Raw genomic sequence first — 15,487 nt, 5'->3', positions numbered from 1 at the left:
ATATCTCACTAGGTCAGGGTATTAAACCTCCTCCATGTATATCTCACTAGGTCAGGGTATTAAACCTCCATGTATATCTCACTAGGTCAGGATATTAAACCTCCTCCATGTATCTCTCACTAGGTCAAGATATTAAACCTGTATATCTCACTAGGTCAGGGTATTAAACCTCCTCCATGTATATCTCACTAGGTCAGGATATTAAACCTCCTCCATGTATATCTCACTAGGTCAGGGTATTAAACCTCCTCCATGTATATCTCACTAGGTCAGGGTATTAAACCTCCTCCATGTATCTCTCACTAGGTCAGGATATTAAACCTCCTCCATGTATCTCTCACTAGGTCAAGATATTAAACCTGTATATCTCACTAGGTCAGGGTATTAAACCTCCTCCATGTATATCTCACTAGGTCAGGATATTAAACCTCCTCCATGTATATCTCACTAGGTCAGGGTATTAAACCTCCTCCATGTATATCTCACTAGGTCAGGGTATTAAACCTCCTCCATGTATCTCTCACTAGGTCAGGATATTAAACCTCCTCCATGTATATCTCACTAGGTCAGGGTATTAAACCTCCTCCATGTATATCTCACTAGGTCAGGGTATTAAACCTCCTCCAAGTATATCTCACTAGGTCAGGATATTAAACCTCCATGTATATCTCACTAGGTCAGGATATTAAACCTCCTCCATGTATCTCTCACTAGGTCAAGATATTAAACCTGTATATCTCACTAGGTCAGGGTATTAAACCTCCATGTATACCTCACTAGGTCAGGGTATTAAACCTCCTCCATGTATCTCTCACTAGGTCAGGGTATTAAACCTCCTCCATGTATCTCTCACTAGGTCAGGGTATTAAACCTCCTCCATGTATATCTCACTAGGTCAGGATATTAAACCTCCTCCATGTATCTCTCACTAGGTCAGGGTATTAAACCTCCTCCATGTATATCTCACTAGGTCAGGGTATTAAACCTCCTCCATGTATATCTCACTAGGTCAGGGTATTAAACCTCCTCCATGTATATCTCACTAGGTCAGGGTATTAAACCTCCTCCATGTATATCTCACTAGGTCAGGGTATTAAACCTCCTCCATGTATCTCTCACTAGGTCAGGATTTTAAACCTCCTCCATGTATCTCTCACTAGGTCAGGATATTAAACCTCCATGTATATCTCACTAGGTCAGGATATTAAACCTCCTCCATGTATCTCTCACTAGGTCAGGATATTAAACCTGTATATCTCACTAGGTCAGGGTATTAAACCTCCATGTATATCTCACTAGGTCAGGGTATTAAACCTCCTCCATTGTATATCTCACTAGGTCAGGGTATTAAACCTCCTCCATGTATATCTCACTAGGTCAGGATATTAAACCTCCATGTATATCTCACTAGGTCAGGATATTAAACCTCCTCCATTGTATCTCTCACTAGGTCAGGGTATTAAACCTCCTCCATGTATATCTCACTAGGTCAGGGTATTAAACCTCCTCCATGTATATCTCACTAGGTCAGGATATTAAACCTCCTCCATGTATATCTCACTAGGTCAGGATATTAAACCTCCATGTATATCTCACTAGGTCAGGATATTAAACCTCCTCCATGTATCTCTCACTAGGTCAGGATATTAAACCTGTATATCTCACTAGGTCAGGGTATTAAACCTCCTCCATGTATATCTCACTAGGTCAGGGTATTAAACCTCCTCCATGTATATCTCACTAGGTCAGGATATTAAACCTCTTCCATGTATATCTCACTAGGTCAGGGTATTAAACCTCCTCCATGTATATCTCACTAGGTCAGGGTATTAAACCTCCATGTATATCTCACTAGGTCTGGATATTAAACCTCCTCCATGTATCTCTCACTAGGTCAAGATATTAAACCTGTATATCTCACTAGGTCAGGGTATTAAACCTCCTCCATGTATATCTCACTAGGTCAGGATATTAAACCTCCTCCATGTATATCTCACTAGGTCAGGGTATTAAACCTCCTCCATGTATATCTCACTAGGTCAGGGTATTAAACCTCCTCCATGTATCTCTCACTAGGTCAGGATATTAAACCTCCTCCATGTATCTCTCACTAGGTCAAGATATTAAACCTGTATATCTCACTAGGTCAGGGTATTAAACCTCCTCCATGTATATCTCACTAGGTCAGGATATTAAACCTCCTCCATGTATATCTCACTAGGTCAGGGTATTAAACCTCCTCCATGTATATCTCACTAGGTCAGGGTATTAAACCTCCTCCATGTATCTCTCACTAGGTCAGGATATTAAACCTCCTCCATGTATATCTCACTAGGTCAGGGTATTAAACCTCCTCCATGTATATCTCACTAGGTCAGGGTATTAAACCTCCTCCATGTATATCTCACTAGGTCAGGATATTAAACCTCCATGTATATCTCACTAGGTCAGGATATTAAACCTCCTCCATGTATCTCTCACTAGGTCAATATATTAAACCTGTATATCTCACTAGGTCAGGGTATTAAACCTCCATGTATACCTCACTAGGTCAGGGTATTAAACCTCCTCCATGTATCTCTCACTAGGTCAGGATATTAAACCTCCTCCATGTATATCTCACTAGGTCAGGATATTAAACCTCCTCCATGTATATCTCACTAGGTCAGGGTATTAAACCTCCTCCATGTATCTCTCACTAGGTCAGGGTATTAAACCTCCTCCATGTATATCTCACTAGGTCAGGGTATTAAACCTCCTCCATGTATATCTCACTAGGTCAGGGTATTAAACCTCCTCCATGTATCTCTCACTAGGTCAGGGTATTAAACCTGTATATCTCACTAGGTCAGGGTATTAAACCTCCATGTATACCTCACTAGGTCAGGGTATTAAACCTCCTCCATGTATATCTCACTAGGTCAGGGTATTAAACCTCCATGTATATCTCACTAGGTCAGGATATTAAACCTCCATGTATCTCTCACTAGGTCAGGGTATTAAACCTCCTCCATGTATATCTCACTAGGTCAGGGTATTAAACCTCCTCCATGTATCTCTCACTAGGTCAGGATATTAAACCTCCTCCATGTATATCTCACTAGGTCAGGATATTAAACCTCCTCCATGTATATCTCACTAGATCAGGGTATTAAACCTCCTCCATGTATATCTCACTAGGTCAGGGTATTAAACCTCCTCCATGTATATCTCACTAGGTCAGGGTATTAAACCTCCTCCATGTATATCTCACTAGGTCAGGGTATTAAACCTCCTCCATGTATCTCTCACTAGGTCAGGATATTAAACCTCCTCCATGTATATCTCACTAGGTCAGGATATTAAACCTCCTCCATGTATATCTCACTAAGTCAGGATATTAAACCTCCTCCATGTATATCTCACTAGGTCAGGGTATTAAACCATCTCCATGTATATCTCACTAGGTCAGGGTATTAAACCTCCTCCATGTATATCTCACTAGGTCAGGGTATTAAACCTCCTCCATGTATATCTCACTAGGTCAGGGTATTAAACCTCCTCCATGTATATCTCACTAGGTCAGGATATTAAACCTCCTCCATGTATATCTCACTAAGTCAGGATATTAAACCTCCTCCATGTATATCTCACTAGGTCAGGATATTAAACCTCCTCCATGTATATCTCACTAGGTCAGGGTATTAAACCTCCTCCATGTATATCTCACTAGGTCAGGGTATTAAACCTCCTCCATGTATATCTCACTAGGTCAGGGTATTAAACCTCCTCCATGTATCTCTCACTAGGTCAGGGTATTAAACCTCCTCCATGTATCTCTCACTAGGTCAGGGTATTAAACCTCCATGTATATCTCACTAGGTCAGGGTATTAAACCTCCTCCATGTATATCTCACTAAGTCAGGGTATTTAATCCTCCACATATCCACTAGCACCATCATATCCATGATATTCCTGATTTCCTTTAAGTGCATGATGGTTTTAGTTTGTAGTGTGATTTCATTTACGGTCCATAGAGGTATTTAAAACCGTGTTATAATCTCCCACCGTAATAATAGAGTCTAGTGTTGCTTGTAGAGATGATCAATTATTATATATATTTTCAAAGAACCGTGAATCATCATTATTTGGACCGTATAGATTAATGAGCCAAATCTGTTTATGGTTCCTTGAGATCCTTGAGGATCTGTTTGGACAATTGGTACTTTGGATCAAAATTACTGTAATTTAATATCATCACCCCTTTTGAATTTCTTTGCCCACCGGAGAAATATATTTCACTCCCCAAGTACTTTTTCCACAAAACTGATTCTAAAATTGTTGAATGAGTTTCCTGTAAACAATAGATATTATATTCCTTCTCTTCTGTTCAGGTAAATACTGATAATCTTTTCTTTTTATCTGCTAAGCCATTACAATTATAACTGGCTATACTTATTTCACCACTTACCATAATGAGACAACTTTCAATTCTATTTATCAAAATATATGTTGGTAAACTGTGGCGTACAGCAGGTCAGCCACCAGGGGGAGACTCGTCGCGGCCTGGTGACAGACGGAGTAAACGTTACGAGGCGATGGCGCCATCTGCTGGACGTGCCAGGTCACGATGGGCTCTCCGGCCAGGACTAATTGGAGCTGATTGGAAGTTGGTGAGTAATCAAGGGCTGATTGCTCACCAGCTGTACAAGTCCCATAAAGCTGCTAGAAGGGCAGCACACAGGGAAGAGACTGGGGGAGGAAAGGACTCCCGTATAGTTGGGGACGGTACCAGAGGTAACAGGAGAGAGTTCAGTTTTTGATCGCCACAGGATAAAGCAAGACCCGGAGCACAGAAGACGGTATCCCGGAGAGGGTCTCTTGGGGGAGACCTATTCTTTTGGACTATTATTTTAATAAATACCTTTGAAACTGAACTAATCCTACTGTGTCTGATCTGTGTAAATGTTTTGATCCAACCCCCTGGTCTGACACAAGTGGAGGAGAATGCCGGCATCCTCATTCAGGAAATCAGGAAGCTACAAGGAGGAGCATCTACTGAATCACATCCAAACCAGTTCTTAATCAAGCTAACAGAAGATGATGACATCAAAACCAATAGGATCGCGTCCTATTGGTACTACCCCATGACATGAAGAGGGCAGCGAGTCTATGCGCGCCCCAGACCTTGGAGGGCCTCCTGGAAGCAGTGGAGACGTATCAGAACACTTAGGCCCTGCTGAGTGGGAGCCGGACCGAGTTGGCGACCCGTTCGAGGAGTCGGAAGGTCAACCCCACTGCTGGGTACCCTGACTCGACAGCCAGCAGGGCCAAAGGACCGCAAACCCGTGGAGAGACGGCTGGGGTAGGGCCGAACCGCCACCGACCACCCCAGGTACAGTGGGGAGAACAAGTATTTGATACACTGACGATTTTCCTACTTACAAAGCATGTAGAGGTCTGTATTTTTTAGCATAGGTACACTTCAACTGTGAGAGACGGAATCTAAAACAAAAATCCAGAAAATCACATTGTATGATTTGTAAGTAATTAATTTGCATTTTATTGCATGACATAAGTATTTGATCACCTACCAACCAGTAAGAATTCCGTCTCTCACAGACCTGTTAGTTTTTCTTTAAGAAGCCCCCCTGTTCTCCACTCATTACCTATATTAACTGTACCTGTTTGAACTCGTTACCTGTATAAAAGACACCTGTCCACACACCGACTCCAACCTCTCCACAATGTCCAAGACCAGAGAGCTGTGTAAGGACATCAGGGCTAAATTGTAGACCTGCACAAGGTTGGGATAAGGAGTGGCTCTGTAAGAAGCATCTCAAGGTCCTGAGTGGCCTAGCCAGTCTCCAGACCTGAACCCAATTCTCCCAATTCTTTGGAGGGAGCTGAAAGTCCGTATTGCCCAGCAACAGCCCTGAAACCTGAAGGATCTGGAGAAGGTCTGTATGGAGGAGTGGGCCAAAATCCCTACTGCAGTGTCAAGAACTACAGGAAACATATGATCTTTTGGATTTTTGTTTTAAGATTCCGTCTCTCACAGTTGAAGTGCACCTATGATAGAAATTATAGACCTCTACATGCTAAGTAAGTAGGAAAACCTGCAAAAACAGCAGTGTGTCAAATACTTGTTCTCCCCACTGTAGATGGAGACCAATGGAGGTGTTTTGAGTGTGGCGCCCGGGGGCACATTGCCTGGAATTGCCCGGCTTGAGAGGAGTCAAAGCCTCAGAAGCGAGGTGGGTTATGCAGTGAACTACGTCACCTCCTGTTGGGCCACGAATCAACTGCACCCATGGACAGCAGTCCCGGTGAAGGTTGACGGACACGACACGGAAGCTCTATTAGACTCCGGAAGTATGGTTACCCTCGTAACCACGTAACCCAGGAGACCAAACGTGGTAGGGAGATGTCCATTTCCTGTGTTCATGATGACACAAAGCGGTATCCAACCGTGTGGGCCAACATCGTGACGCCAGATGATGGTGGGTGCAGTACCAGAGTTGCCAGTACCTCTCCCAGTGGGACGAGATTGTCCACTGTTCGCAGCCCTGTGGCGGCACGAGCTGAGGAAGAAGGTACGAGTCGTCCGAAGATGAGAGCGAGGACGACCCATCGCCTGTGCGGCTCGGAAGCAAACGGTTGACCAACCTGTATCTACGGGTCCGGAGTCAGGGGAACCACGGGAGGAAGAGCCCAGCCTTCCCTCCTCGATTTCGAAGGGCCAGTCGAGACACCCCCCCCCCCTGGGGACCAACTGAGGGGACAATTCGGGACAGCCCAGTGGGAGGACCCTAACTTGGAGAAGGTCTGTATGGAGGAGTGGGCCAAAGTCCCTGCTGCAGTGTGCGCAAACCTGGTCAAGAACTACAGGAAACGTATGATCTCTGTAATTGCAAACAAAGGTTTCTGTACCAAATATTAAGTTCTGCTTTTCTGATGTATCAAATACTTATGTCATGCAATAAAATGCAAATGAATGACTTAAAAATCATACAATGTGATTTTCTGGATTTTTTTTTTTTTTAGATTCCGTCTCTCACAGTTGAAGTGTACCTATGATAAAAATTACAGACCTCTACACTCTTTAAGTAGGAAAACCTGCATAATCAGCAGTGTATCAAATACCTGTTCTCCCCACTGTAGCTGTACCATGAAATGTGCATTGCTGCTAAGTAACTAAAACCCTTCCTCAAAACCCTTCCTCATCCAGAATTGGGTTGTCATCGGGAGTCGACTGGCAGACGACTCCCGACCCCCCCCCCCCCCCGATCCCATGGCCCCGGAGAGACCGGGACCCATCCTTTGAAAACAGCACAGTGCCACCCACAGAACAGAAGCCGATCAACCGCCAAATGCATTTCGCCCTCACCTCGATTAGTATTATATTTTGCTATTAACAATTTTTAATTCCCATTTATCTTATCTTATTTTCCATAATTAGCTATTCATATTTGCAGTAATCTAGGCAGTTTATGCAAAGGATTTTTACCTCTCACCATTACCAAAATTACATTATGGAAAGCAATTATTTTTGAGCAAACAATTATTGTGATTCATCCTATATTGTCCAAACATCTTTTACTCCCTCGCAACAGTTGTGGGACACACACACACACACACACACACACACACACACACAACAACAACCATAGATTCTCAACCGTTGCACCATCTCAGAGCCCAACTCAAGAAAGGTCTTGATTTACAAATGCATATACAATTGCAGCTGTATGAGAAGCAAAAAAATGCTTATTTGAAAATCCTTATTTTCAATGACAGCCTACGAACAGTGGGTTTATCGGCCTTGTTCAGGGATAGATTTTTACGTCGTCAGCTTGGGGATTCGATCTAGCAACCTTTCAGTTACTAGTCCAACGTTCTAACCACTAGGCTACCTGTCGCCCCATATTCCCAAGCATCTCTGTGCAGTCAGACCTTTTGATTATTTTGTGCCACCAGGGCCACAATAATTTGCCCCCTCTCTGTATGTCCGAGTGTGACCCCCTCCCCATGGGTTACTGCAGCCAGTGTTGCCAGCACTGCCACTGCCTGGGTGGGGGCACCCCACCGGCTAGGTACGAGGTCGTCAAGGTTCTCATTAGCAGCGTTGAGAATTTCCGTGTATATTAAGGCTCTCCCATCAGGGGGTTCTGGCTCTGCAGGACCAACCCTGCCAGGCAGGCTCAGTATGTTGAGACAGCTGTACTGCTTTAGAAGGTCTCTGACCGCATTTTGGCTGCATGCAGGCAGCTAACAGCAGGGACTTCTCTTTAGTGTCTGGGTCATTCAGGTGGGTGTCTAGGGTATATAGCTGTGGACAGTTCCATCAATATAGGACTAGGGTTGCACATTTTGGGGAATATTCAGAGGTGGAAACATTCTGTGGGAATTAAACAGGAATATATGGGAATTAACGGAAATATATGCAAATTAATATTAATACCATTTAAAATATGTTTTTTTGCATTGGATATATTTACCATATCGTGTGGAGACAGAGACATAAACCTTTTACCTCATCATAAGTAGACATAATTGCAAATTATTAAATCCTTCCAATAGAAATTTTAAAAACTATTCCGTTACGAATTACATTTTAATTCAATTGGTTGACTCTTCACATGGGATGATTTCACTGAACAACAAAAGAAAGGGAATATTGAATGATCCCCAATGATCTATCGCATCTCCCAAAAATGTTTTCAACATACACCTGTAAAATTATATGGATTTGGAGGATGATGGAGGCAACAGGGGAAAGAGCCTCAGATCCACAAAGTCCCTTCCACCAGGTGGCTGATGAGATATGTTGGCACGACTGCCATATTGCATCTCCATCCCAAAGCCCTTGCTTGGAAGTGTACTTGGCCAGACTGCCAAGAACCTTCCCCTCATCCAGGCCAAGGTAGTGATGACACCATAGGCCTTGTTGATCTCTGCACCAGACAGGATGTTCTTGCCCACATACTTGGGGTCCAACATGTACGCTGCGGTGTGCATGGGCTTCAGGCAGAAGTTCACGCTTTTAATGTATTTCAGAACTGCAGTTTCCTCTGCTTGGAGCAACAGTGAAGTGGGCAGGGCAGTACGGATTTCTTCTCTTACATCTGCAAGCAGAGTCTGAACATCAGACAGGATGGCATAGTCTCCCTCAATCCATGCAATGGCTACTGCTATAGGTTTCAGGCTGCTTACCACTCTCTCCCAAAATACATCATCCAGGAGGATCCTCTTGATGGGACTGTCCATATCGGCAGACTGTGACATGGCCATTTCTTGGAGAGAGTCCTTCCCCTCCAGGAGACTGTCAAACATGATGACAACACCACCCCAACGGGTGTTGCTTGGCAGCTTCAATGTGTATTCTTCTCACTTTGCTTGGTGAGGTAGATTACTGCTATAATGTGATGACCATTCACCTACCTAACCATTTCCTTGGCTCTCTTGTAGAGTGTGTCCACTGTTTTCAGTGCCATGATGTCCTTGAGGAGCAGATTCAATGCATGAGCAGCACAGCCAATGGGTGTGATGTGAGGGTAGGACTCCTCCACTTTAGACCAAGCAGCTTTCATGTTCACAACATTGTCTGTCACCAGTGCAAATACCTTCTGTGGTCCAAGGTCATTGATGACTGCCTTCAGCACATCTGCAATGTAGAGACCGGTGTGTCTGTTGTCCCTTGTCTGTGCTCTTGTAGAATACTGGTTGAGTGGTGGAGATGATGTAGTGAATTATTCCTTGCCCCCGAACATTCGACCACCCATCAGAGATGATTGCAATACAGTCTGCTTTCTCTATGATTTGCTTGACCTTCACTTGAACTCTGTTGAACTCTGCATCCAGCAAATGAGTAGATATGTCTGGTTGGAGGGGTGTATGCTGGGCGAAGAACATTCAGAAATCTCTTCCAATACACGGTGAGCATCAGAGGTGAACCAGTTGCATACACAGCTCGAGCAAGACATTCATCAGCATTTCTCTGACTAAAAAAAACTTCTGATTCGAGGAGGACCATGAGGACCATGAGCTGTTGCTATTGGTAAGGTGTCTGATTCATCATTTTCACCTCGAATAGAAGTAGAGGGACATTTGTCAGAGGTTATTTGTTGTGAGCGCTGAGGGAACTTTATGCACTTGGCCAGATGATTCTGCATCTTTGTTGCATTCTTCACATATGATTTGGCACAGTATTTGCAAATGTACACAGCTTTTCCTTCTACATTAGCTGCAGTGAAATGTCTCTACACATCAGATAGTGCCCATGGCATTTTCCTGTAAAGATTAGGACATAAATGAGTAAAAATATAAATAAATACAATTTCATGTACAGATACATAATTAAGCAGTTAGATTAAACAACTCCTTTGTAAGATAAATGTTTTAAAATTAAACAGGCATGGAAACAGGTGAATTAACACTCCTCGGTTAGCAGACTCAAGCAACCCACATGGTAGCAAAAACTAACTAGCAGAAATTATTAACAAGTTAGAAATTATTTAAACACACTTTTCTGTCGGCTACCATTTACTAGTTAACAAAAAAAATAATGTGTCATATGAAATATATTCACCCCACCCAGTGTTGTAATCAAAACTTACCAGAAAGCATGTAGTCCTTGGCTCAGACAGTGTAGTAGTGTGGGCTCAATAGCATCTCATTAGTGTGCAAGATCTTGAGAATCAGCTGTACATGTGATCAGTGCACGTGATGGAAGAATGCACTGTGCATGTAGAGGGTTGAAATGCCATTGAATTGGGGATAGTTTAATCAAAATGCCACAAGACCTAGAATTGCCTATTGTGTATCCTTCAAAATAGGTTCACTGTTATAAGCTTACTTGTTTGATGAATTTAAACAAAATTCCCGGGCTGAACTTCCCATGGACAATTTAGTAAAATAGATGTATCATTTATTTTAAAATGCAGTTCCACCATGATAGGCCAATAAATAAATAGATGTATAATTCCTTATAAAATGTATAACCCTCATCTGCACAACATTGAATGCTCTCTCACAACCCATGCTCACAGACATACAGTGGGGCAAAAAAGTATTTAGTCAGCTACCAATGGTGCAAGTTCTCCCACTTAAAAAGATGAGAGAGGCCTGTAATTTTCATCATAGGTACACTTCAACTATGATGCTCTAGAGGAGATCTGCATGGAGGAATGGGCCAAAATACCAGCAACAGTGTGTGAAAACCTTGTGAAGAGTTACAGAAAACGTTTGACCTCTGTCATTGCCAACAAACCTGTTAAGGATATGGCAGACATACGCCCCCTTTGGAGAGATTGGGTACCCCTAGTAAACTGGGAAAAAAAATTCTGTCAAAAATTGCTAATATATGCAAATAAAAATTATTATTGGATAGAAAACACTCTAAAGATTCTAAAACCGTTGGAATTATGTCTGTAAGTATAGCAGAACTCACAGGGCAGGCATTCTTCCAAACTAGTTTTTGTGGCCATGAAAGTTGGAGCAACTTTGACGTCATGGCCCCCACCCTTCCCAACCAGTTATGATTCTGGGGACACTTTCTATCTCTTCCGCTAGATGTCCCCTTTCAGTAGAGCTTTGAATTGTTCCTATGGGAGTGAAATTAGTGCGTGCCACGAGAGAATAGGCTGTGCGTATGGGCGCGAATTGGTCCCAGCCATTCCTTTGTTCCAGCACTCAGGAGAAGGGCAGACGATGGCCGATTGAATTGAAGTTTGTTTTGCGTGTCTAAAACATCATAAAGCTTGCTTCTGCACTTAGTTTGACCTGTTTAGTCGACATATAATATGTAATTTTGAAGTTTTGATGCCCAACTTTTCCGGACCAGAGGACGTTTTGGGTGCATTTCAGCTGATGTTATTAGCAGTAGCTAATACATCCACACATACTGAGCCTTCTGTCTGGTGTGTATTTATCTCCACCATGTTGAATTAGTGCTTTTGTGTTCCAATTAGTTATATTTCAAGGTAGCTTTTATATCTATCTATTTATATATATATATATATATATATATATATATATATATATATATATATATATATATATATAAATAAATAGATAGATATAAAAGCTACCTTGAAATATAACTAATTGGAACACAAAAGCACTAATTCAACATGGTGGAGATAAATACACACCAGACAGAAGGCTCAGTATGTGTGGATGTGTTGAGATGGAAGGTGTGGTGTGTTTCCTGGTGCTTGGGAAAGCACAATCCATACCATGGCTAGTATTGTGTTCCATTATATGATCTCCTCTATGAGAACTTTGTAATTTTTAGAATAGCCATGGAGTAGTCTTTGTGTCTCTGAACATTTGGGTGTCAATAGACAGTTTATCGACTACGAGAACTACGCGTTTCCCGTTCAATCTATTTTCCTTGAAGATTGGATACAGAACTTTGTGGCGTTCTGTAATTTCCTTCAGGAACTGGTCGTTTGAGCCTATTTTCATACCAGCAGGTCTTTTACGCAGGCTTTTAACCATTATTTAATCTTTAAAGAAGGCAACGATTGGGCGTTCATACCTCTGCCCTCTCAGTCCGTGTACACGTTGAAGTTGGATTTTGTCGATAGCTTCGCGTGGAATCTGAAGCGCTGTAAGGAGGAACTCTCTAACTACAGATTCAGGAACTTCTCCTTCTTTCTCTTGGATACCTGTAAGTACCAGATTCTCTCTCATGGATCTAGTCTGTATGTCCAGTAAGGCTTCTCTCAGAACGATGTTCTCATTTTTAAGTTCGTTAACTTCGGTTTCAATCTTATTGACTGTTCCTTTATGCTTGTTTGTGTCTTTCTCCAATGGTCGCAGCTTTTCGTCACTCATCTCGAGGCTCGTCTTCAACTCTTTTATATTCTCACTGACTAGTTCAAGGATGTTGCCCAGTTTGTCATCTATTGATTTTAACAGATGGGTTTCGGCCTTTACCTTTCCCGCTGGTGAAAAGATTCAATCGTCTGTGTCTGTAGAAGAGTCACGTTGTCGTGTAGAGATTGGTTCCCCTGTTTACTCTCCATGTTGATTGGTTCCCCTGTTTTACTCTCCATGTTGATTGGTTCCCCTGTTTTACTCTCCATGTTGATTGGTTCCCCTGTTTAACTCTCCATGTTGATTGGTTCCCCTGTTTTACTCTCCATGTTGATTGGTTCCCCTGTTTTACTCTCCATGTTGATTGGTTCCCCTGTTTTACTCTCCGTGTTGATTGGTTCCCCTGTTTTACTCTCCATGTTGATTGGTTCCCCTGGTTTACTCTCCATGTTGATTGGTTCCCCTGTTTTACTCTCCATGTTGATTGGTTCCCCTGTTTTACTCTCCATGTTGATTGGTTCCCCTGTTTTACTCTCCATGTTGATTGGTTCCCCTGTTTTACTCTCCATGTTGATTGGTTCCCCTGTTTTACTCTCCATGTTGATTGGTTCCCCTGTTTTACGCTCCGTGTTGATTGGTTCCCCTGTTTTACTCTCCGTGTTGATTGGTTCCCCTGTTTTACTCTCCATGTTGATTGGTTCCCCTGTTTTACTCTCCATGTTGATTGGTTCCCCTGTTTTACTCTCCATGTTGATTGGTTCCCCTGGTTTACTCTCCATGTTGATTGGTTCCCCTGGTTTACTCTCCATGTTGATTGGTTCCCCTGTTTTACTCTCCATGTTGATTGGTTCCCCTGTTTTACTCTCCATGTTGATTGGTTCCCCTGTTTTACTCTCCATGTTGATTGGTTCCCCTGTTTTACTCTCCATGTTGATTGGTTCCCCTGTATTACTCTCCATGTTGATTGGTTCCCCTGTTTTACTCTCCATGTTGATTGGTTCCCCTGTTTTACTCTCCATGTTGATTGGTTCCCCTGTGTTACTCTCTGTCATGTTTGTCTGTTGCTTGTTTTCATAATATTTGTTGATACATTTCTGTAGCCTTATGATCTGTTTTGTGTTATTATCCAGATTGTTTGAATATTTCGTTTTATCATGAGGTGATCTACACTGCTGTGTTCAGTCGGCCATCTTGGAGGTTCTTGCAGAAGGCGACTTCTTGGTACGCAGATTCTTCAGATTCAAAACATTTCTTAAACGGAAGCAAACGGAACGAAACTGGGAGGGACCTATCCTGAATTTGTTCAACAGACACTCCCCGTTTTAGTTGCAAAATTGAACGTTTTGCAACTGTTTGGACTAATGATTTCACCCTAGACGCAGGAAAGGGTGAGCAAGGCGGTATTGAACGGCTCACTGTCTGATTACTCCAGTTTGTCTCTCGACCTGTTGTAACAACCTCATGGTGAGTATAGAGAACATTTTAGTAGCCTAAACGTATCAATGTGACATTAAGCTGGGTGAATGGAATATGGATGACAGTCATCCTATGCTGTAATAGAAATAAGGCCAAATAATTGTCCTTCATAATCTTAAAAGGCACCGACCTTCACTGGTGTGTGTGTGTGTGTGTGTCTTTCTCCCAGCATGCCTCTCTCTGTGGAGATCTAAACTGGTGCGACAGTCAAATGGGCCCCCCTTAGAAGAGCCCTCGACAACCTCACTAAAGGCACCTTCTTCAAGTAAACAGCATACGGAAAAAAAAACACTCACAAACGCATGGACAAACACACAACCCTATAGGCAATGTACAACGTGGACTTGTAAAGGCCCTGTGGAGCACTGACCTCCAATATGTACAATTCAAATGGAAAAACGGTGTTCATTTTCAAAGCTAGGCCTGGCGGAGAATGTTGTGTGTGTGGGGATCAATAAAAGGCCTTTGGAAATGAAATACAATACTTAACGATCCACACGAGGAACAACATCTATGAGCATAATATATCAAATCTAAGCACACTGTAGGGGAGATACAGCATTTGAATGATTACGGCGCACTTTTAAAAAAAAGCCTATTGAATTCATACGCAGAGGAAATACCAACAGGAGAGCAGCAGTCATATCCATGCAGATGAGACTGGAGCAGTCATCTTATCTCCATGCAGAAAAGACTGCTTGTCAGGAGAACTGTTTTGCGCAATGAGTGGAAAGTTATTATTTAGAAGACAATGTATTGAGAGTGAGAGAGAGAGAGAGAGATTAACAGAGCATAAAAAAAAGGATGTATCTCACCTGCTCAAAGAATTCATCCATGAAGCCTTTGTCCATGCCCACAGCCACCTCCTCTTCCTCCTCAGTCTCCTTCCCCTGGTGAAACACACACTCACGGTCATTGGTACATATTAACAAATAGCATCCAACTCATAGACAGAATATCCAGAATGATAAACTGTGGGCCCATACTGGTGATATCACCAGTATAGTGATATAACCAGTATATCACCAGTCTGCTCGTATTATCAGACTATACTGGTGATAACACTAGCAGACTATACTGGTGATAACACTAGCAGACTATACTGGTGATAACACTAGCAGACTATACTGGTGATAACACTAGCAGACTATACTGGTGATAACACTAGCAGACTATACTGGTGATAACACTAGCAGACTATACTGGT

The 15,487-nt window shown here is 42.6% G+C and overlaps 1 protein-coding gene across 2 annotated transcripts in view; it reads right to left on the bottom strand.

The window, feature by feature from the left end:
• The window catches only part of LOC110508072 (syntaxin-1A), a 190,720-nt gene that overhangs the window by 143,991 nt on the left and 31,242 nt on the right, over window positions 1–15,487 (bottom strand). For both annotated transcript variants that reach the window (XM_036965669.1, XM_036965670.1), the window contains exon 2: window positions 15,096–15,170. In XM_036965669.1, coding sequence (XP_036821564.1) covers window positions 15,096–15,170 — 75 coding nt within the window. The remainder of the gene's footprint in view (window positions 1–15,095; window positions 15,171–15,487) is intronic.

This window comes from Oncorhynchus mykiss, chromosome 27, assembly GCF_013265735.2.
Source record: "Oncorhynchus mykiss isolate Arlee chromosome 27, USDA_OmykA_1.1, whole genome shotgun sequence".
NCBI classification, from domain to species: domain Eukaryota; kingdom Metazoa; phylum Chordata; class Actinopteri; order Salmoniformes; family Salmonidae; genus Oncorhynchus; species Oncorhynchus mykiss.
The sequence above is the reverse complement of the archived record's forward strand: the minus strand, read 5'-3'. Positions and strand labels throughout refer to the sequence as shown.